Raw genomic sequence first — 22,557 nt, 5'->3', positions numbered from 1 at the left:
ACGATAAAATATCGCCCAACTTCTTCTTTTAGTGAAGAAATATCAAGCAAACAAAAAATTGCATGCCGCGGTTGTTACAAAAAATATTTTGCAACACTTCTGCAAGCCCCCCCTCCCCTCATTTATCTTATGGTCCGACCATCCCTGAGGTCTCTATCGCTGCCCCGTCGGATGGATGGCTTTATTGCGTGCTGAGGAATACCAAACCTCGAAGGCTCCATCTATGAAAGACAACTTGCATATGTTTGTAATGAAAATACTGATCTTCACTTACAGACATATGGCAACTTGCACCTATCTCTTGTCAATACTTCGTTTGCCCTATTGAGCCTTGTGCCCCTTGACTGTATCCGCCCACTCCTTTAGCCTCATTTACCGCCGAATCAGTCTGTATAAGCTGGATGACGGATGGATATAGGTTATGTTAAGTAAAGTCATGCAATGGACCAAGACGACTTTGGCGGAATGTTTTGCCATTTCAGCTCACTTGTCATTCGCTCAAAATAAGATTTATATATAAATCTATAAATATATGTATAAGACCCATATTCATGTGTCTTCTCATGTACAACCTTAAATAAAAGAAATAATACTCAAGGGAATGACACGTGGTCTGAAATGGGGGGAAACATTACGCCCAAAGTGATTTAGTCGCTAAGCATGTTGCTCACACCAATTTGTAATTCCCTTCTAGCAATCATGAATAACCCAGATGCTTACTGTGTCCATGCGGCAATCGTTTTTTCGAAGAGACGATACCGCAGCAGTAGCCAGTGAGAGGCCCAGAGCAGGGGAGGAGAGTAGGGGAACAACTGTAAAAGCCGTAGGCCTTTTCCTGAGTTCGGGAAATCTGAAAAAGAAGTTTGGACCCACGGTAGAGCAGAATGTTAACCATAAGTTACACATCAAGGACCATTTCTGTTCAGTCAGTCTCGTCATGGGACAATTAATATTCAATATAATATTTGGAGGAAAAAATATATAAACTGAGGGAAAGTACTGTGCTCGAATCACGAGTGATTGAACGCGCTTGTGAGAGTACCCTTTCTATCCCGACATTCATAGCGCGATTTTTCATGGAATTTACGCAGTGAGAAAAATTACGTAACCCTGCAACTGAACTTAGGGCGTAGCTGTGTCAAACTGAAGCCCAGAAATCAAAAAAGGAATTGGCCAGTTCGGCAAGAAGTTCTTGCCTAAGTACCGAGTTTTCCTACTATAAAAAAATATGCAAGAAAAATATTCTTTGACAGAAATTTCTACTATTTATTTTTTATGCTATGACAGGCTCAAAACAGACTCGAACTCGAAACAAGGCCAACCTACAGTAGAAGCTGAACATATGCCTACCAGCACTAAAGTCGTTTCAGTACCTCGCTGCTGCACTTACGCTCCCCTTTTGTTTATCGAAAACATTCTAAAATAAGCTTGTACAGTGACCTTTGTAATTCTATCCCAACCGCTCAAGACCAGTCAATCCATTTGAAATAGTAAACCATGTGCGTATTGTCCTAAATGAGTTTCCGATCGATGCCAAAAGCTTTCCACTCGCCGACGTTAGCAACACATTGCTTACAGATTCCTTAACTTGAAAAAAAAACTCTCGTTAACTTTGTCAAGATAACAATGATCCTTGTTTGGAGGTTTTGTGTCTTTACGAATTGTTTTATAGCAGTGTTTGTGCTTTCGACTTGGACTTTTGATTTGCAGCCTGGAAGGTAGGTAGGTGAAGATATAATGAGGTACTGCTGTCATTTTGGCTTCGAATCAATTTGTTAATCACGAACTATCTAACTCTATGCTAGCTAAAATATTTCCTCTGAGAATATCCTTATTTTAAACGTGCCTCGATAGTTGAGAACATTTGCTCGACCTAACTCTCTTGAGTAACTTATCAGGGCTTATTTGAAGCGATCATAGTATAAAGCTCTTGATTAATTCTTTCGAGGTTCGAATCGATGATTCAATTCAAGATTAATTAATTACCACATAGGCAGATAAACTAAGATCATTTTACAAAATACAGAAGCTGAGTCATATTTCTTTCCATAAACCAGATTATTCTTTTTTTTTTTTTTTTTTTTTATTTTTTATTTTTAAGCATAGAATCGTTATACTTTTGTATAGAATTACCTTTACTTCAAAGTCTGTCGCGCTTTATCAGTAATTTATAGATATAGAAGATCATACATTATCCTCACCTCTGGTGACGGGCGATCAAGATTTAGGACTTATTTAGATGTAGGAGTTAATTAAAATTCTTTAGGTCTGTATTAAGAAATCGGAAGCATCCGATCCATAAATGTAGATGGCCTTTGTCGAATGACATTTTAAGCTTGCGGTGCTTGTGTTGTTTGTTTTTGTGTACATAGATGTGTTGTTTTTTGAGGAATTATTTCACCGTGAAAGGAAACGCACGGATGACTCGTAGTTCAGCACCTAATTAGAGATTGCGCTAAATCAAATTTAAAAGACGCAAGTAAATATCGGGGAGTGAAAAAGAAAGATGAGGTTAAAAGCTTAGCCTTTCATGTACGTGGTATTGTAATTTAGGAGCTCTGTAGACTACTGTCATCATAGATGTACCGCGTGCCTTAAGCGCGAAAATGTCGGTTCTATTCCGGGTGGCTCTGCCAAAACTGTTGGTACAGGGCACCAATGTCGAACGACTTTGGCAGACTTCAAGATATTGAAAATATGATAACTCGATCGAAGCGATACATTGGAAGAAAGAACTGATATCAGCAAAGATTCGAATATAAAGAATGGCGCAGATTTCGAATTCGGCTCGATTCGATTCAGTGTAGCACATATGTACAAGACGTTCGCTTCGTTCGGAAGTTCCAACGACGTAAAAATGTTGGTAGACTTTAAAACTGTCAAAAACATAAAAAACTTAAATCTGTGAAATGACTTAGAATGAAGAAATCTAACAGGATTATAGATTATAACATTAGATCACAACCTGTTATAAAATTAGGGCATTATTACAGATTTGTAAAGCAGTGATATGACACCTAATTTTTTTTCATATATATACATACACTCGATTGCAGAAACGTTGTAGTATACATTTACACATTTATACAAATATCTAATGAGCTGCATAATACAAAATAACCATTTTCAACGCTTAAAACCAACTAATTTATAATCTGTACGATCTAATAGACAAGAAAAAAATAAACAGAAAAAAAAATTGACAATCATTGAATGAAACAAACGATAAATAAAGCGATTTTTCTGTTTTGCATATCATTAAATATATTGAATAAATTAAATATATGTATAAATGTATACTACAACGTTTCTGCAATCGAGTGTATATATATATATATATATATATAGAAAAATAATACAATCAATCTTTTTGCGCGCTTGAGACAAAACATATCCGAAGTGATTATTCAAATTATCTGCACTGGAGTCACATTGAATGTCGAGCTGCCTTGTTTACGAATACCGTGCAACTTGCTAATGTTAAGTGGCATTCCGGCGAATAGATTAACTGAATATTTACGATCCAATTAACAATGATGTCCAATACGGAAGTGCTTACAAGCCGATCAGTATTGTTGTCTGAATATCAATGACATTATCATGGAGAGCGGGAACGACCTAGACCCCTTACCAGGACTTTGCCCCCCATGGATGCGCGATGAAGAAGTGTTTTTCTTCATCGAGCAGTGTTTCTATATGAGCAAGATAGTGTGGCTTTCTCTTATGCTAGTGTGGCTTCCTCTTATGCTATTTTGGCTTCCTCCTAAGCTAGTGTTGGCTTCTTCTTAATCTAATGTGACTTCCTCCAAAGCTAGTGTTGCTTCCTCCTAAGCTAGTTTAGCTTCCTCCTAAGCTAGTGTGGCTTCCTCCTAAGCTAGTGTGGCTTCCTCCCAAGCTAGTGTGGCTCACTCCTAAGTGAGAGGTCTGTAGTTCAATTCCCAGTGATCTAGACCTCGCACACTTATTTCGACTTCTCTCTAATCCATGTTGCTTCAGCTTTGAATACTGTTAAAACAGAGCACTGATGGAGAGAGGGGGGGTAAAGCGCGCATCGTCAACTCCCTGTAAGAACAACTACAAGCTGAAGGAACAATGACGTTAAAAATCTCTCTCAGATATTCACCATCGCGCGATAGTGCGAAATTCTTACATAGATTTCCATCTTTTATTTCCACAGCCCAAACGTGTGTTCCTTCGTTCGTCCCCAAGTCGTCCGCGACAGAATTAGTGAGCTGCGCTCCTATCCCAGAACTGTCCCAGTACTTATAAATGGGTGCAACAAAGTCTGTATGAGATACGTTACAAGGTATGTCAAACCTCAGTCATAAAAACTCTTTACAAATGAATGACACCTAATTATGCTCAAAGGAGATTATAACAGCACTCGACTTGTCGAGTTCAACGGACTCACGCAGAGGGTTATCGCTTGTTATAACCTACTTAGAGTGATTACGTTTGACCGCAAGGAAGTAATTTATCTTTCTGTTTACGTGCTACTATATGAAGCAGTTGATTTAAGACGCGCAACATCCAAATAGCTACTGCATTCAAGCGTTGTGATTGGACAGTGCGGATTTTGACACTTCCTGATTGGTTCAAGACAGTCGAATACGCTAGAATCATGGTAGCTTATCTGTTGTGCATCACATAAATATGATTTGCGATTAATCGCGTTGCTTAGCTAAATATTGTAATATTCTTTCGACTGAGTGCGGGGAGATTAAGAAAAAGATAAAAACAGGGATGTCGACGAGCGGGAGGGGGAGGGGGAGAGGGGGGCAGTTCTTCTTGTCCGCTACACCGGTGATTGCGTTCGTAAACATTTAAAGAGGTTTTGCAGCATCACGTGACGGCAGCCATGTTGGGTTGCAGGAACAATACAATCGTTTTAGAAGAGAAAGAATTTAATACCTGAGAGCCAAAGGGATTTTTTCCTTCTGCCATCTAACCACAGGCAGCCCAAATTGTATTATGGGCGCCTGCACACGATGATGCAAATTGTCTATAAAAATATTTAGAAACTTAAACAAAAGAAAGCGCGTGGTTTCTATTAGGTCTGTTAGCATAATCAGTGGCTCACGAGCAACATTCAAATCCTCAAATCAAAAAATATACTACCTTTGAACTATTTATTTCATATGCAAATCATCGACACTGAGAATACAAAATCAGGGGTTATATGCACTTTAAGGTCAAGCGCCACTTTATAAATTCACTTGACAAGTTTAGTTAAGTTCTTGATCACGTATTAACCGTGTTTAGAGTTCGTACTCGATATTATTCTCCCTCAAGACTTGTCCCAATCTAGCAATAGAGGCTTTGCACCATATGCTACGTTCATCACAATACCGCTGGTTCGTTGGGGTGGCAAGCTCAACTACGATAACAGCTATTGCAGCCATAACCGGAAGCACAACAATAGTCTTTCTCCTCTGGGAACTGAATTCTGTCACGGCTGCCATCACGTGATGGTTCAAAGCCTTTATTTGTTTTATTTGTAGGACCTTTTATTATACATCGTATCGTGAGGTCGACAGAATGGTTCAAAGAACAGTCTTTGATTGTTGTGAAGGCTGGACTCGTGCAGCTGGTCAAGCAGGATGTCAGCGACGTAAGTATTTGACCTTTTTAAGGTAGAATTATGCTTTTAAATAAAGGGTTTGCACCATCACGTGACGGCAGCCATGTTAGATGGCAGGGACAATACAATCGTTTTACATAAAGAAGATTCAATTCCCGAGAGCAAAGGGATTTTATTGTTCTGCCATCTAACCACAGGCAGTCCAAGCTGTACCATGGATTTGAGCACGTAATGATAAAAGACCCTTTATATACAACATTCCAAAGAAAGGTTGGTAGAGGTTTGGTTGCATGTTGCATACCAAGCCCGAAATACAACATGGACGTCGTGATATGCAATCAACGAAAGGTCACAACAATGTGGAATTTTACCAAATTTTGCATGCAATTTTTCAGGCACTTTGTTTTTCGACATTATTAACATATGATCCACAATGCATTTCATCTTGATATACAACTGCATGCAGAACTTCTACCCATATGGAGATATCTTTACGAAATCTAACTTAGGATCGCTGTTTTTCACACTTTCAGTCTTATTACCCGTATTCACCACTTTGTATCATCGGTTTATTTGTCAAATACAAAGCATTCAAACCTAGGCTAAAAGGGAATTTCTAAGGATTATCCAAATTAGACCCTGCAAACTCGACTGAATGCATTACGTTTGACCTCTATGGAAATGGAAAATGAAAGATATACTCGTTTGTTTTTCTTTTTTTGCTATTTTAGGAGTCTTTGTCGATCAAGAGCAGCCACTTCCATGCGCGGTTCAAAATGGTGGCTGTCAATCCATATGTAGTCATCAAGATAATCGTGTTGTATGCGCATGTCACAGGGGATTCAGATTAGCCGCTGACCTATCAAGTTGTTTAGGTAAGTTTTGTAATTTTAGACCGAAAATCCACGCAATTTTTTTTTAAATGTTTGCATTTTAGTCTCTGTCTCTGCAATTGCATTGCTTTGCACAAAAATTCTTTATATGCGCAACCAAAATAAAACAGGCTTGAGCCTAACAGAGTGCTGTCGTAAGCCGATCTTTTTCGATATTTTTTAACTAAAGCAATGTATTTTTTTTTCTTCTTCTTATTTTTCGATTGCACAATATTAACGAGAAATCGTGTAATTGTTGTAACTTGCTGTTACCGTAGACATTAGGATTTCATTTTTCTTTACTAAATGTGCAGCGCGAAATGAGAGGTCATTGGGACTTACAGTGTATGGTGGTTTTGCACCATCACGTGCTCGGCTTGGGCTGCCTGTGGTTAGGTGGCAGAACAATAAAATCCCTTTGCTCTCGGGAATTGAATCTTCTTTATGTAAAACGATTGTATTGTTCCTGCCATCTAACATGGCTACCGTCACGTGATGGTGCAAAACCTTTATATTATTATCGTTCAATGATGATATCAATGGTTTTTTGTTGCCATTTATCAAGTGCGCAAAATCAGTGGCAAAACGGTACAAATGCAGAACTGGATGTTATATAATGCTCACTGCAAAATAAATTAAAGAGCCTAAAAGTTGGTGTTGTATTTTTACAGATGTCAACGAATGCTTGGTCGGAAATGGAGGATGCCAATCTCGTTGTGTTAATACATATGGATCTCATAGGTATGAGAAATTCCAACATTAGAATCTGTACGAGAGGGACTGGGATGAAAACGCACTGCGCATGCTCTGAAGTTCGACGGGAAATTCGCATACGCGTTTACAAATAAAACCATTGGAGATTTTAAGATTAATATCCATATTTTAATACATATATTCTCAGGCGATATCGGTAAACAAAGAAATAATACTTTGGATATATTTTAAAAGGTCTGAAATCTGTGGAATAGTGAAAAATAACGGCTAAAATTAAGGTCTTTTCACAACTGTAAGATATCAAAGCCTGTAAAACGACTACAACTATCTGTGCATGTGGTAAGATTACGTCACATTCCGCGTGCTCGACTGCTCACGTGCAGATCGAAATTAAGAAAACTATCAAAGCAAAACGTTTATCAGAAACGTGCCTCGCGACAGACGTTTGTAATTGCACATATTACCTTTTACCTGGAGCTTTATCTCCAAGAAATTTTCAGACAAGGCAAGTTTGTAACACAGTAAGACTAAAAAACTCGCAGCTGAAACTTCTTTTGCCGTTGGGTACGACTTTCGAAGTTAAGGCTAAACTTTTCACCGTGTTAGGAGTTGCTAAAGATTTTACCCAGTTGAGTGCAAACCATGTAGACTATCTGCGAAATAGTGTACTATTTAATTAGTACAAATGAAACAATTGAAAACGGACAAAATACATGTGTTTAGTACTATTTAGGTTTTGTGTTATTTCATTGCCTGCGTTCAGCGTTCAGCCGGTTTAATTTCCTAGAAATAACACGTATATATAGTTTGCACTCTACCTGTCTCTAGCAACTCGTCATCCAAAGATTATTTTATTTTGTTGCTTTTTCTTGTAGATGTGAGTGCGCAAGAGGATATAAAAAGCTATCAGCTTCAAGTTCTCGTTGTAAAGACATCGACGAGTGCAGCGAGGTAAGACAAAGTAAGATAATTACGAGCAAGTTGCTTTGGTTGTGTTTGGTTTATAGTAGCTGGGTATCCTGTGGTGAGATTGCGTTACCAGGGCTGGCGTAGAGATCAGTGCTCTCAGTGAGCTCACACCTCTTGGGTATCGAGTTCGATTCCTGGTCTCGGCATCAAACCAGAGCAGAGATATTCTTAGGCCATCTCTCTCTCTCTCTTGATTTGGGAGTTTTCATCCAGGTTCTTAGGTTTTCCTCCCTCCGCAAAAACGTATAACATTTTGAATTCTTATTCGTTCTTTGAGTTAGCCATGCCCTAACTTAGATCAGCCCAGAGATTGTTTCAGGGCTCAATGTGTGAGTTAGCCATGTCCTGACTTAGATCAGCCCAGAGGTTGTTTCCGGGTTTGATTTGTGAGTTAGCCGTGCCCTGACTTAGATTAGCCCAGAGATTGTTTCAGGGTTCTATCTGCGAGTTAGCCGTGCCCTGACTTAGATCAGCCCAGGAGTTGTTTCAGGGTTTGATCTGTGAGTTAGCCATGCCCTGACATAGATCAGCCCAGAGGTTGTTTCAGGGTTCTATCTGTAAGTTAGCCGTGCCCTGACTTAGATCAGCCCAGAGGTTGTTTCAGGGTTCTATCTGTAAGTTAGCCGTGCCCTGACTTAGATCAGCCCAGAGGTTGTTTCAGGGTTCTATCTGTGAGTTAGCCATGCCCTGACTTAGATCAGCCCAGAGGTTGTTTCAGGGTTCTATCTGTAAGTTAGCCATGCCCTGACTTAGATCAGCCCAGAGACACGGAAAAAATCGAAGTTTTTAGGGGAAATTAAGAGTTTCATCGTATTGTCCCTGACCTACAACATGGATGCCGTGATCATAATCCTTACATGACCTTTATTTTGCCAGAGAGTTGCTCAGTGTAGCCAAGGTTGTATCAACACTCCTGGTTCATTCAGCTGCTATTGTCGTCAAGGTTTCTTCCTCCAAGGAGACAAGAGATCATGCAGAGGTATTTAGTAGCGAACAATCTTAGATCGCCTATCAAACAAACTCAGTATAATGGACGTCTTTACCTTGGGCGTAATGTTTTCCCATTTCAGACCACATGTTATTCCCTAGAGTTTGCACCCATGTTAAGGAGGTCTATAGAAGCTCTATACGCTAGATAAACGACTTTTGTCCATTTTTCCTTTTTTCTCGACGTATTTTTCTTAATTCTTTTTATTTTTATTGTTAATTATTAGAAATTATTATCGCCGCCAAGCGGGCAAAACCTCGAAAAACCGTTATTCATGAAGAAGTTCAGATCAATTCAAAAGATAAACTCCAAGCGATTCAAGGTAGGGTATGTTTTTCCTTTAAGTCGTGTGATGGCGCATATATGTATACAGTTGTTGGCTGGTTGGCTGGTTGGCTGGTTGGCTGGTTGGCTGGTTGGCTGGTTGGCTGGTTGGCTGGTTGGCCGGTTGGCCGGTTGGCCGGTTGGCCGGTTGGCCGGTTGGCCGGTTGGCCGGTTGGCCGGTTGGCCGGTTGGCCGGTTGGCCGGTTGGCCGGTTGGCCGGTTGGCCGGTTGGCCGGTTGGCCGGTTGGCCGGTTGGCCGGTTGGCCGGTTGGCCGGTTGGCCGGTTGGCCGGTTGGCCGGTTGGCCGGTTGGCCGGTTGGCCGGTTGGCCGGTTGGCCGGTTGGCCGGTTGGCCGGTTGGCCGGTTGGCCGGTTGGCCGGTTGGCTGCTTGGTTCAGTTTAATATTGCTATCATTTCAATGATATATACCGCACGCATGAACGTTAACGTATTTTCCTTCTGCCGTCTACAGCGTGCCCTTACGGATACATCGGTCCAGGATGTGGTTTGACCTGTGATGACTGCGCAAATGGTGCGCGCTGTGACATCAGAAGTGGACGGTGTTTGTGCCCTCCTGGTTGGACAGGAATGACCTGTAATATATGTAAGTAAAACCGGTTTTACTGGAAAAACCTTGTGACGCTGGACTTCGTATATTATCAAATCTTGGCATAATATTTCCCTATTTCAGTCCACGTGTCATTCCCTAGAGTATCCTTTCTTTGTTTAACGGTTGCGCATGAGAAGGCACATGAATATAGATACAATTCAAACGAAAAATATAATTCTCAAGAGAACATACCACGAGGTCTGAAATGGGAAACCATTACGCCCAAATTAAAATCAAATCTAATGACAATTCTAATTAACATTCTAAAATTTCTTTCTCAGCGTGCGAATTAGATAAATATGGAGTTAATTGTCTTGTCCCTTGCGCATGCGTTAATGGTGGATCGTGCGATATGACTACGGGCTCATGTGACTGTCGACCAGGATATAGAGGGAAAAACTGTGAGGATGGTAAGAAAAAAAACACCTTAGGTTCTTATTATGGTAAAAACTTTAGAGGTATGAATTGAAATTTGTATAGGAAATCGCACGATCTCGTGTACAATTCGGAATTTATAGGTACGAGTGATGTTTGAGAACTTTCAAAACATCACGAGTATCATCTATGCATTTAGAATTGTACGAGAAGATCGTGCGATGTTTTAACTTAATTGGGACTCTGCAGAGTACAATTTTGGATTTAACTGTACTCCTCTTGCCCAATCAGAATCGAGTAATTTTGTAGAGTGTATTATAAAAGTTGAAATCAATTAGCTGAATGAATCTCATGAATTACTAACCTACAATGACAGGCAAACACTGTTCTTCATGTGCTATCAGCCAGAGAGTATTCTACTGCTTGGTATCAACCAGCTAAATGAATCTCATGAGTCTCATTACCAGCCTACAATGACAGGCAAACACTGCAATTCATGTGCTATCAACCAGAGTATTCTATTGCTTGATATCAATCAGCTGAATGAATCTCATGAATCTCATTACCAACCTACAATGATAGGCAAACATATTCATTACTAGTCCCTTTTTTCATTCGTTAAATACCGCCGTGTTTTATGACGAAAGACTCATCTGCACGGGCTTTGCTTCGTTTAAGAGCAGCTTGAACAACTCGATGTTTTGAAGTCTCCGGATTTTTAATGGTATCTGTAACAACTCATAAGCAAGGCTAAGCCTGTGTAAATGAGACTGTGGTCTTAAAAACAGCGCGTTATATATCGAATGCCAAAGTAGCGGTAAGTAGTATTCATTCCTTTGTCATAATTTCTCTTTCTTCTGCAGTCTGTCCTAAGGGAACTTATGGACCAAGATGTAAACTTTTCTGTCAGTGTCGCAATAACGAACCATGCAACCACAAGACTGGGGCCTGCACGTGTGATCCTGGTTACCTTGGTGATAAGTGTAATGAAGGTATGTATGTTGGCTATGGAAACAGTTGCTACCTTGGTAGCTAGGCTACGGTGCCATGCTATAGAGCGTTTTCACGTGACATCACAGCGGCCATGTTGGTCTATTTTTATGCAAAAACTGTTCAGAAAATTTTTTTGTTTTGTACACCAATATGGCTGATGCCATCTCACGTGAGTGAAAATGCTCTATACACAAAATATAATTAGATGTTGGAAATCCAATGGATTTTAGCTTGCAAAGTTATGTATTTACATCATTTCTGTATGTTTGTCCAAGTCTGTCCGACAGGTCGATATGGTAAAGATTGCGCATCTGTTTGCGCATGTCATTTGAACAACACCGACCGCTGTAATAATGTCGATGGCTCATGTTTGTGTAAAGCTGGTTATCATGGAAAACTCTGCGAATCAGGTAATACACATATTTATAAATTGTATTAAAAAAACAGAGGTCATAAGTTAATTTTGATGATTTTGTAGTCTGTCCAGCAGGTCGATATGGTAGGGATTGCGCATCTGTTTGCGCATGTCATTTGAACAACACCGACCGCTGTAATCATATCAATGGCACATGTTTATGTAAAGATGGTTTTCAAGGAAAGTCCTGTGAATCAGGTAACTCTGCATTTGGAAAATATTTAATTCATTAAAAAAATCTTTAAAAAATGACTGTAAAAATGCTGGCTTTAGTCTGTCTATCAGGGCGTTATGGAAGAGATTGCGTCTCTGTTTGCGAATGCCATTTGAGCAACACTGACCGCTGTAATCATATCGATGGCTCATGTTTATGCAAAGCTGGTTTCCAGGGAAAGTTATGTGATTCAGGTAAGCTATATTTCGAATATAATTATGTGACGTCAAAGAAGCTCAATTTGGAGGACAGAACAAAAGAATTTCAAGCGTAAGAGAAAAGTCCCCTTCACGGTTCCCTGTGCCATCTTGAGAGGTAGCCGTGCCTTTGCATCGCAGCGAGATGAACGGTGAGCTTGCAATGATAGGGACATGCGAATAATCGTCAAGGGTGTTAAAAAACGGACTCGATCATTGCAAGCTCACCGTTAGTCTCGCTTTGATGCTAAGGCACGGCTACTTTTCAACATGGCGCAGGGAACTGTAAAAGGGACTATTGGAACCCTATTGTTATGTCTTTCAAATTTAGCTGCATTCCGACGAAATACAAAAGATTCTATAGCTCTCTAAACAAGGTTGTTTTGCATTTATTTTACTATTCTATTGTATCGTAGTGTGCCCTCAAGGAAGCTATGGGCCTGGGTGTTCCAACAGCTGTCAGTGTGGACCAGATATCAGCTGTGATCCTATATCTGGCACGTGCATTTGTCCAATGGGTAAAATGGGCCTAAAGTGTACTGAAGGTACGCAATAATCTTCCTGCATGGTTATATATTAAAATATTTCCAAAAAAAGCTGCATACTATCCTTGTAATTTTAATCGTTCTGTCGCGCACAGATCCTTGAGAAATAGACCTATAACTTGTGGAGTCCCTCTGAGATCTGGATTTGGACCCTTACTCTATGATGTCTCAATTATATTTTCCATTCATGCCCTTGTGGTAGAGCGGTTTCCGTATAAGTGGGAAACGTACGGTTCTGACTTACAGCACGCTAATCGTATTGGTCTCTTATGATTTTGAATTTTATTGTTATTCATATTTATTTATTTTTGAACTAAATTTTGATGATTGTTTTTCTTAACTTCAGGCTGTCGTGAAGGTTGGTTTGGATTCAACTGTGAACAGCGCTGTAAATGTTCTTATGATATCAAGTGCGACCCAATGACGGGATCCTGTGTCTGTCCCGCGGGACGCACCGGCAAAAGATGTGAACAAAGTAAGAATATTCAAATGTGTCTTGCGAGATTTCTTTGTAATATCATGACAAAATAAGTGACTGGCTTCAAATTTTTTTGCCTCATCTTTCAAATGTGTCACAACAGGAGCCCATCGTGAAATTTCTTTATTTCTATTCTTTTCATTCCTCCAAATTTTGTCCTATTCCTCCCATTCACCCCATTCATTCCATTCATCCATTCATCCCATTCACCCCATTCATTCCATTCATCCACTCATTCATCTATCCTATTAATTTCAATTATCCCATTTATCCCATTCATCCCTTTTCCCCTACCCCTTCAATCTATACGTACCCAACTCCCCTCAATAGCATTGCGAATACCCGTTTGTTCCCAGAATGCACTTCGGGTACATATGGTAGAAACTGTCGTGAACAGTGCCGCTGCGCCGGGGAGGCTCGTTGTGATCACGTGACAGGCACGTGCTTATGTCCTCCCGGAATAACAGGAAAATACTGCGAAGAATGTGAGTGAAATTTTATTTATTAAATAAGTTGTATATTAAATATCATTCAATTCAGTATTTATAGATAACCTAAATATTTGTAAATAATTAAACCTTAAAGCTACGGACACATGGTACAACTCTTCGCACAATGTTACAAGCACTCAATGTAAGATAAAGATAAAGCTTTTTTTCATTTCGATAACGCGAGGATCCTACTTCAGCAGCATTACCTGCAATCTTGCTCGCATATGTTGCACCTTGTGCCCGCGCCTTACTTTTTTCTGCTTCGTAGCTTGTCCACCTGGTTTCTATGGTATTGGTTGTAAATTAGCTTGTGGTTGCCCTGGCGACGACCCATGTGATCCCGCGACAGGACAATGCGCGTGCAGCCCTGGGAAGACTGGCAGAACTTGTGAACTAGGTACGTACTTTATGCATATATTAATGAAAATATTAACGATAGTAGTGATAATAACAATAATAATGATAATAATGATAAAAAAGAGGAAAAAAGACTATTGCTTTGCCTCCTGTCATGCTGTCCTCACGTGATGATGCAAAGCCCTCTATCAACCATATTTATGCATGTACATGACATTATTTTTAGCGTGACGACTTTTATTCTCCACAGATTGTCCTCATGGTCGTTACGGCGTTAACTGCCATCAGCGGTGTGCCTGTGAAAGGAATGCTTCGTGCGACCCCATGAACGGTGTCTGTCATTGCCCCCCAGAAACCACAGGGAAAAGGTGCGAGAAAGGTCAGCGCTAATTTTGGGTAATGGTACACCCTTGGGTAACTAATTTCTTGGAGTGCATGTGACGTCATAGCCGCCATTTTGGCTAACGGTTTACCCATTGATAACTAATTTCTTGGGGTGCATGTGAGGTCATAGCCGTTATTTTGGGTAACGGAAGATTTCCCTTGGGTAACTAAATGTTCGGGACGCATGTGATGTCATAGCCGCCATTTTGGGTAACGGGAGATCTCCGTTGGGTAGCTAAATGTTCGGGACGCATGTGATGTCATAGCCGCCATTGTGGTTGATTTTGACAAAAAAATTGGTCTTGATTTCTTTCGTTATATCTACCAACATGGCGGCCATCTCTTTTATGTGACATATGGCCACCACCTTACATTTGGTTGACTTGAACTTTAAGGTTGCTGTGAGCTGTAAAAATAGAAAAGTCCCATTACACTTGAACGTAATGTTCTCCATCTCAGGTCACTTGATAATTTTTGTTTGAAGTTTATCCATATTTATGCGGTTCTTCCAGTGTTTGGTTGTCTTGATGTACCAGGCTTTTGCCGTAACAATGGAGAATGTAACAAATCTACAAGTCGATGCAGCTGTGATGATGGCTGGACTGGAGAGACCTGTGAAGCAAGTAAGGATAATGGACCATACAAACAAGATGTTGTTATTCATTTTAATATATTCTTTTTAATACAGATGGAACCCTGAAACAACCTCAGGGCTGATCTAAGTCAGGGCACGGCTAACTCACAGACTGAACCCTGATACAACCTCTGGGCTGATCTAAGCCAGGGCACGGCTAACTCACAGATCGAACCCTGAAACAACCTCTGGGCTGATCTAAGTCAGGGAACAGTTAACTCACAGATAGAATTAGAATTCAATGTTCAAGAGAAAGGATTTTTTTTTTGTACCACCAGATAGGAAATGAGTGCAAACGAGCTGTAGACTAACAGATATATTTAATTTTAGAGTGTGGTGAAGGATTTTATGGCAAGGACTGTCAGTATGCTTGCAACTGTACTGCGTATGAGAACTGTAACTTTGTAACTGGGAATTGTACTAGAGGTTAGTAGAAAATGAAAACATCTATCCATCCATCCATCCATCCATATTATTTTTCCATCTATCCATTCTCTTATTCCATCTATTACATTCATCCGCATATGCATCCATCCATAAATTCCTTCCCTTATCCATGCTGCCTACTCATAGGCATAATCAATCCGCAGCCCTAATTTATTCAGAATACAAGACGTAACATTATTGTATTTCTCAAGTGTGTCCTCGAGGCTTCTATGGAACAAACTGCAGCAACAAGTGCGCATGCCCAAAAGACGCAATCTGCGATCCACGATCAGGATACTGTCTTTGTAAACCTGGTTTCTATGGAGACAACTGTAAGCAAAGTAAGTATTGGCTGGTGGGCTGGTGGGCTGGTGGGCTGGTGGGCTGGTGGGCTGGTGGGCTGGTGGGCTGGTGGGCTGGTGGGCTGGTGGGCTGGTGGGCTGGTGGGCTGGTGGGCTGGTGGGCTGGTGGGCTGGTGGGCTGGTGGGCTGGTGGGCTGGTGGGCTGGTGGGCTGGTGGGCTGGTGGGCTGGTGGGCTGGTGGGCTGGTGGGCTGGTGGGCTGGTGGGCTGGTGGGCTGGTGGGCTGGTGGGCTGGTGAGCTGGTGGGCTGGTGGGCTGGTGGGCTGGTGGGCTGGTGGGCTGGTGGGCTGGTGGGCTGGTGGGTTGGTTGGTCGTTTCTTTGGACAGTCAGTCAGTCGGTCGGTCGTTTTTAGTGGTTTATGTTGTCTTGGTTTGACTAGTTCATTTGTTATCGTATACAGGTTGTCCACAGGGTCGTTTTGGACGCAACTGTCTGTACAACTGCTCATGTCTTGGAAGGGCTTTCTGTGATGCAAAGACAGGAAAATGCTTTTGCACTCCTGGGAAGATCGGGCCCCAGTGCGAATACGGTAGGGAATATATATATATATAGATAGATAGATCGATAAGAGAACTGACTCAGGCTGCATTAACACGGTACCGGAGGCGAAGAATTTTTAACTGGTTTTTAATCTGAATGGTTTGCCAAATTCAAAGTTTTGACCGGTTAGAAATTTTGTCCGGTATCGTGTAAGCGCAGCCACAAGCACGGAAAAACGTTATGCAAAGCAATTGCATTTCAACATGGCTGCCGAAACCTTTCTATAGAATAAGTATATGTAATAGGACTCCATGCTGTCCAATTAAGAAATAATTGGACGAGGAAAATTCCGAGGACAGTCAGAGGAATTTTTTGAGTCTATTTATTTCTTGATTGGGGAGCATGAAATCCCATTACCTATTAACTATATAGCTGCCTAATTAATCCCATATCAACAAGACCTGTCCAATTAAGAAAATGATTGGACAGTTACCTATATGGGATTAATGAGAAGCTGTTTTTATTATTATACTTTTATTATGAGCAGATTGCCCGCACAACACATATGGCCACAACTGCAAGAACCAGTGTAAGTGTATCCGTGGCACCTGTGACCCCGTGACAGGAGCCTGTCGATGCGATCCAGGCTATCAAGGGAAAGATTGTGGTCAAGGTAAAGGGCGCTTTTACCTTCATATATACATACATACTTTATTGAACACGTCCCCAAGGGGACTTTTCAGCGTCAATTAAACCTTCCATATAAGGCTTTGTACCATCACGTGATGGCAACCACGACAGGAGGCACAACAATAGATTCTTTTTCTCACTTGGAGACTGAATTCTTTCTCGTGTGAATCAGATTAGACCAGATGCTATTGTTCCTGCCTCCTGTCATGGCTACCATCACGTGATGGTGAAAGTCTCTATAGATGGGCACACGATGACAAAATTTGTTTTGTTTGTCTGTTATTTAAACTGCCAACCACAACTTTATTGGACAATACAACAAAGCAGAGTGACAAAACCTATTGTTAAAATGGATGATACATTAACATCACAATAACAATGTTTATAAATATCATGCCCACCTACCTGAAAATAATTGATACACTATCACATGTAATTTGAATTTGGTGAAAGGAAAATGAATAGAACCACAATAGAGGCTTTGCACCATCGCGTGACGAACGCCATTTTAAATGGCAGGAAAATACACAATCGTTTCACAAAAATAATAATTTAATTCCCGAGAGCGAAGGGAATTTATTGTTCTGCCACCTAACCACAGGCAGCCCAAGCTGTATTATTGGTGATGGTGCAAAGCCTCTATTTTAGCTATTTAGGTTTTAATGATCGTATGCATTAAAACCCCTTTAGAGTGCTCAAGAGGAAGATTTGGAAGAAATTGTGCTGGTACTTGCACGTGCCGCAATGCAATATGTGATCACGTGACAGGAAAATGCCACTGTGGACTGGGGTGGACTGGGATCGACTGTGAAGAAGGTGAGTGAAGACACCTTTTTAACTTGGGCGTAATGTTTTCCCATTTCAGACCCAGTGTCATTCCCTAGAGTATTATTTCTTTGTTTAGTGGTTGCACATGATAAGACATATCATAAAACCCAAACAAAGAATCTTATTCTCAACAGATTGATACGTTGTCTGAAAACATTACGCCCAAGCTTTATTTGCAAGTTACGTCATCGCAGCCATATTGGGGGTATTCATTTGTGTTCTTCTTTGTTTATACCGCCAACATGGCCGCCATGTCTTTGTCATTTGACGCTCTTGGAAATGTTTGCAAACCATCAATTAATGATAATAATAATAATAACGATAATGATAATAATAATAATAATAATGATGATGATGATGATAATACTTTTATTTTAGATAGAAGCGTCATTTCTCAAGAACGCTTTACAATAAGAAATATAAAAAATACATAAATTATCAAAAATCAAAAATAAACAAAAAAAAATTAGAACATTCAAAACAAATATATAAGTATGAATGCACAAATCTTACATCAAAAATAATTTGAAACTTCAATTGTTATCTTTTTTCTCTTTCAATGATTTATCCACAGCCTGCCCTCCTAATACGTATGGAATCAACTGTGAACTGGACTGCGCATGTCAGAACCAGGCTACGTGTGACCGTGTGACCGGATGCTGCATGTGCAGGCCGGGATGGTATGGGGATAAGTGCCAACATAGTACGTAAAATATATCGCTTCTTCAAATCCATTGCAGGAATGGACTTTGAACCCATTTTGAAAGGGAAAAAAGAATATCGACCTGTTTGTCATCCCCATTATTTTTTAAAAAACATTAGAAAATATAGAAAAGCCTCAATGAATTACTAATGAAAATGGGGAATGCTGGTCTAGCTTGGGTTTTCAGGAAGGAAAATAAGATATTTCAGAAACACTTTTGTATCATTGAAACATGGTAGTGACGTGCGTGGTTCTGCAGCACTCTCCACCTCCCCCCCCCCCCCCCCCCCCCATTATTAATTATTTAAACTAATCAATACAATCCCGAATTCGCTTGAGTGACCCAAAACGATGGAACTTTATAAAACACGGCAAATGTTTCAACACATCACTTCCAACCTCGACCTGGACCTATCGTTTCAAGGTCACTCAACTCAAGCAAATATATCTTTTTAGCTTCGTTGTTTGTCCTACACATTTCAGACCATGTGTGCCACTCTTGGGTGTTGATTTTTTTTCAAGCGTAAACATTTTAACATGTTCGTCCCAAGGTCAATTTCTCAAGGTAATATCATATGATCTGAAATGGGCAATTGTTATACTAAGTTTAAAAGGTCTATTTGGGGATGATTTATTAATAAGTGTACTTAATGTGAAAATAGGTTGCCCGTCAGGTCGTTTTGGATCATACTGCTCCAAAATATGTGAATGTAGTAACAACGCCTTGTGCGATCCTGAGACTGGAAGCTGCTTCTGTCAACCGGGATGGAGTGGGAACGACTGTAAACAAGGTACGCCATTACTATCACGTGACAAGAGAGAACACCAATCAGATCAAGCAATGCTTCTATCGATCACATTTTTACTCAGTTGCTATCACTATAAAGCCCCGTTTACACTAGCGATTTTTGCGATTTGGATTTTATTCTGTCCATGATAAATAATGGTAAAGAATTTACTTGTAAAGTTTTATTCAGGATACCAAGATTTTGCTAGACGGAATGTCTCTTTTGAAGGATGAGACAAAAGATTTCATACTTCCGAAAATTGCCACAAAAATCGCAGCAAAAATCGCCAGTGTAAACGAGGCTCAACAGAATAGTTGCGCATGCGTGCATTTGAACACGTTTTCCAAGAATTCAGGAATTAATGATCTTAGTGGAAAATATGTGCTTTGTTTTCTATAAATATCCTAAAAAGTCACGTGTTATCCCTAAGTGCAGTCAATGCTATATTTTAATTATTTTATTTTCATTTCAAAATATATAAACAATATGAAAATGACTTCTCTACCTTGGGCGTAATATTACCCAATTTTAGATCGTGTGTTTATTCTCTTGCGAATATAATTCTTTGTTTGAGCTCTATCCATCATACTTTAAGGAATTACACGTGGTTTGAAATGGGCTAAAAAATTTTCTGAAAGTTTGAAAGGCGAATTTACATACTTTTTCTTGAGTTCATTGTCGCTTTTGAGCGATTTGAATACGGATTGATAGTTTTCACAGACGCCATGTTGGATGAATTTAACAAAAGATCCTTCATTTGTCTCGTGTGTTATATCCTCCAACATGGCCGCCGTGTCTTTTTTTATATCATCAAACATGGCCTCGTGTCTTTTTTTATTCTATTCTCTTGGGATTGATGGAAAACCAGCAAGAACGAGCATGCGCAGACATTGTTTTCGACCCAACACCTTTCTCCTTGTCTTTAGAATGTTCGCCTGGTAAATATGGTCTGGATTGTCTTGCCAAATGCAATTGTGATTCAGTGTTCTGTGATGCAAAGACAGGGAAGTGTATTTGTTCGCCAGGAAAAGCAGGCTGGAGATGTGATGAAGGTAAAAATTATATTAAATGAAACCTTCATATTTTATCGATACCAAGAACACAACCTCTAGGCCAGAGGCATATCTACGTCAGGGCATATCTAACTCACAGATGGAACCCCTAAACAACCTCTGGGCTGATCTAAGACAGGGCATGGCTAACTCACATATTAAATTGAAATTTAACGTGTAAGGTGTTGCGATGGGTAGGAATTAAAACCCGGAGAACCCGGAGAAAAATCCTCCAACCACCGAAGGTAGAAAACCTACTTACTTGTGATGCCGAGTCAGTACGAATCGAACCCGAAAGCCCAGAGGTGAGAGGCTACTCTATCGCTATGCCATCCGATCAGAAAGCATTAATGATGCTTTGGGTTTCCTGTAGAGTGCCCGGAAGGAACTTATGGTCCCGGATGTCGACACCCTTGCACATGCGCAAACAATTCCACCTGCGATCCAATCAGCGGCAAGTGTAATTGTCAGTTTGGATGGACTGGGTCTGACTGCACTAAAGGTAACTATATAACCTATTTCAAAAGTATCTCTGATGCATACGCAAATTTAGTTTAGGAAATCGCCCGAAATCGAGTACAATTTTGAATTTATAGGTACGAATGATGTTTTGAAAGTTTTCAAAATTGGACCGCTCTTTAGGCAAGTTCGATTTGAGAACTTTCAAAACATCACGAGTATCTATAAATTCCGAATTGTACGCGAAGATTGTGCGATTTTTTGTTTATAATACACTCAACAAATTTGAAAAATATATTGTTCAGTCAACATGGCTGTCGCATTGAGAAACGTCCAAGCAAGTTACTTAAGTTTTCATTTTTGTTGCAGAATCGAAAAACGAACGCGAGTTCAGTGATGCCCACTTGTTCACAATCAACTGAAAGAATCGTCTCATCTTTACTGCCACTGCGGTAATGTACGGTAAACGTTTAGGGACTATTTTCTGCCTTTTTTAACATCTTAACTTTGATCTCTTGAGACACCAAAACGAAACAATTTACAGACACTTTTGAACGATTGGTATTCTAAATTTATTGATCTGCGGGTATCATCGATTCACTCGAAGCCGATTCTCTCTGCACGCCAGCCGTCTTGCTGCGAGTCATATTTTTTTGTACAAACTTTCTGTCATAATTAAGAAGACATTATTGAGGATATTATAGTCTTCTACGATATTCAAAAAAGATGTTGCTGTTATTGAAGTCTGGAGAAGAAGCTAAAGACGGTAGTTGGCCAAGGTATGGTCCGTCGGGCGAATGGTTCGTCGTTTGGAAGTATTCCAGCGGGCTGTGAATTGGGCCGATGTAAATGCTGAAGTCTCTAAGTGAATCTTTGTAATGTACCAATGGCTCAGAATTAGAATAAATCGTGAAAACTGAGACATAAAGTAATTAAGAGAAAGGCTGGAGAATAGGAGGAAAGGACAAGGACACGGACGATCGAAGGAAGAAAAGGAGGAGAAAGAGAAGAAGGATTCGAAAAACTCAAATGCTGTACTCGAATGAAATCTTTCACTCCATTGACGTCGAATCCCACGACTACCACACATTTGTCCATATAATTATGGAAAAGTAAGGTTATATAAGTCAGTAAATCTTTGTTCAGTAACTGCCATCGAACTCGCTTTCTGATTGGTGATTTTCACCTATTGATGGTGGTACTTGAAATAAACTCCTCCGGCGTATTTAGCACTCGGCGTTTATTTAAAGCTTTAGAAAAACGAGTAGGGGAATGGGACGAGTATCGCTATGCAAGGGCTGCTGGGATTGTCAATTTTGGTTGTCATTTTGGGATAACTGTGTCATAGAATCACCAACGCACATTACCATCGATGAGTCATTATTGAACAACGTCTGATATTAGTCGAGTAGAGTCAAATCTATATTATTGTCTCGCTTCAAAGGACGTTAAGAAGCGTTTATGGTCAATTTCTTTGGATCTTTTATAATGCTAAGGTCGACCACTTATAACACAAAATATTTCTTCATTAGAACCAATTAGAGTCTTGCGAGATGCAAGAGATGATTAATCACGTGCTATAAAATCACTCAAACAGAAACTAGAATAAAAGCTTTTGAATTCGATGT

General features: G+C 40.2%; 1 protein-coding gene across 2 annotated transcripts; it reads left to right on the top strand.

Annotated features, from left to right (window-relative positions):
* Positions 1 to 1,525: 1,525 nt before the first annotated feature.
* On the top strand, positions 1,526 to 22,544 carry LOC116306159 (uncharacterized). 2 transcript variants are annotated; one of them, XM_089029455.1, is made up of 30 exons: positions 1,526 to 1,718; positions 4,178 to 4,306; positions 5,502 to 5,611; positions 6,313 to 6,456; positions 7,125 to 7,194; positions 8,043 to 8,118; positions 9,013 to 9,115; positions 9,351 to 9,446; positions 9,921 to 10,052; positions 10,340 to 10,468; positions 11,297 to 11,425; positions 11,702 to 11,836; positions 11,905 to 12,039; positions 12,115 to 12,249; positions 12,669 to 12,797; positions 13,144 to 13,272; positions 13,632 to 13,760; positions 14,035 to 14,163; positions 14,374 to 14,502; positions 15,020 to 15,130; positions 15,472 to 15,567; positions 15,780 to 15,908; positions 16,330 to 16,458; positions 16,957 to 17,082; positions 17,790 to 17,915; positions 18,502 to 18,630; positions 19,293 to 19,421; positions 20,345 to 20,470; positions 20,844 to 20,972; positions 21,299 to 22,544. In XM_089029455.1, the coding sequence occupies exons 1-30, from the start codon at positions 1,627 to 1,629 to the stop codon at positions 21,349 to 21,351; spliced, it is 3,543 nt and encodes a 1,180-aa protein (XP_088885581.1). In that variant the 5' UTR covers positions 1,526 to 1,626; the 3' UTR covers positions 21,352 to 22,544. The 2 variants fall into 2 exon arrangements, with proteins under 2 accessions (XP_088885581.1, XP_088885582.1); XM_089029456.1 differs by having other exon boundaries at positions 1,654 to 1,722.
* Positions 22,545 to 22,557: the final 13 nt, after the last annotated feature.

This window comes from Actinia tenebrosa, unplaced genomic scaffold (assembly GCF_029948245.1).
Source record: "Actinia tenebrosa isolate PJP-AT-01 unplaced genomic scaffold, QUT_ActTen_1.0 PGA_scaffold14__42_contigs__length_11649687, whole genome shotgun sequence".
Classification (NCBI taxonomy): Eukaryota; Metazoa; Cnidaria; class Anthozoa; order Actiniaria; family Actiniidae; genus Actinia; species Actinia tenebrosa.
Note: the sequence above shows the minus strand (reverse complement) of the source record. Positions and strands in the feature narration are given on the sequence as shown.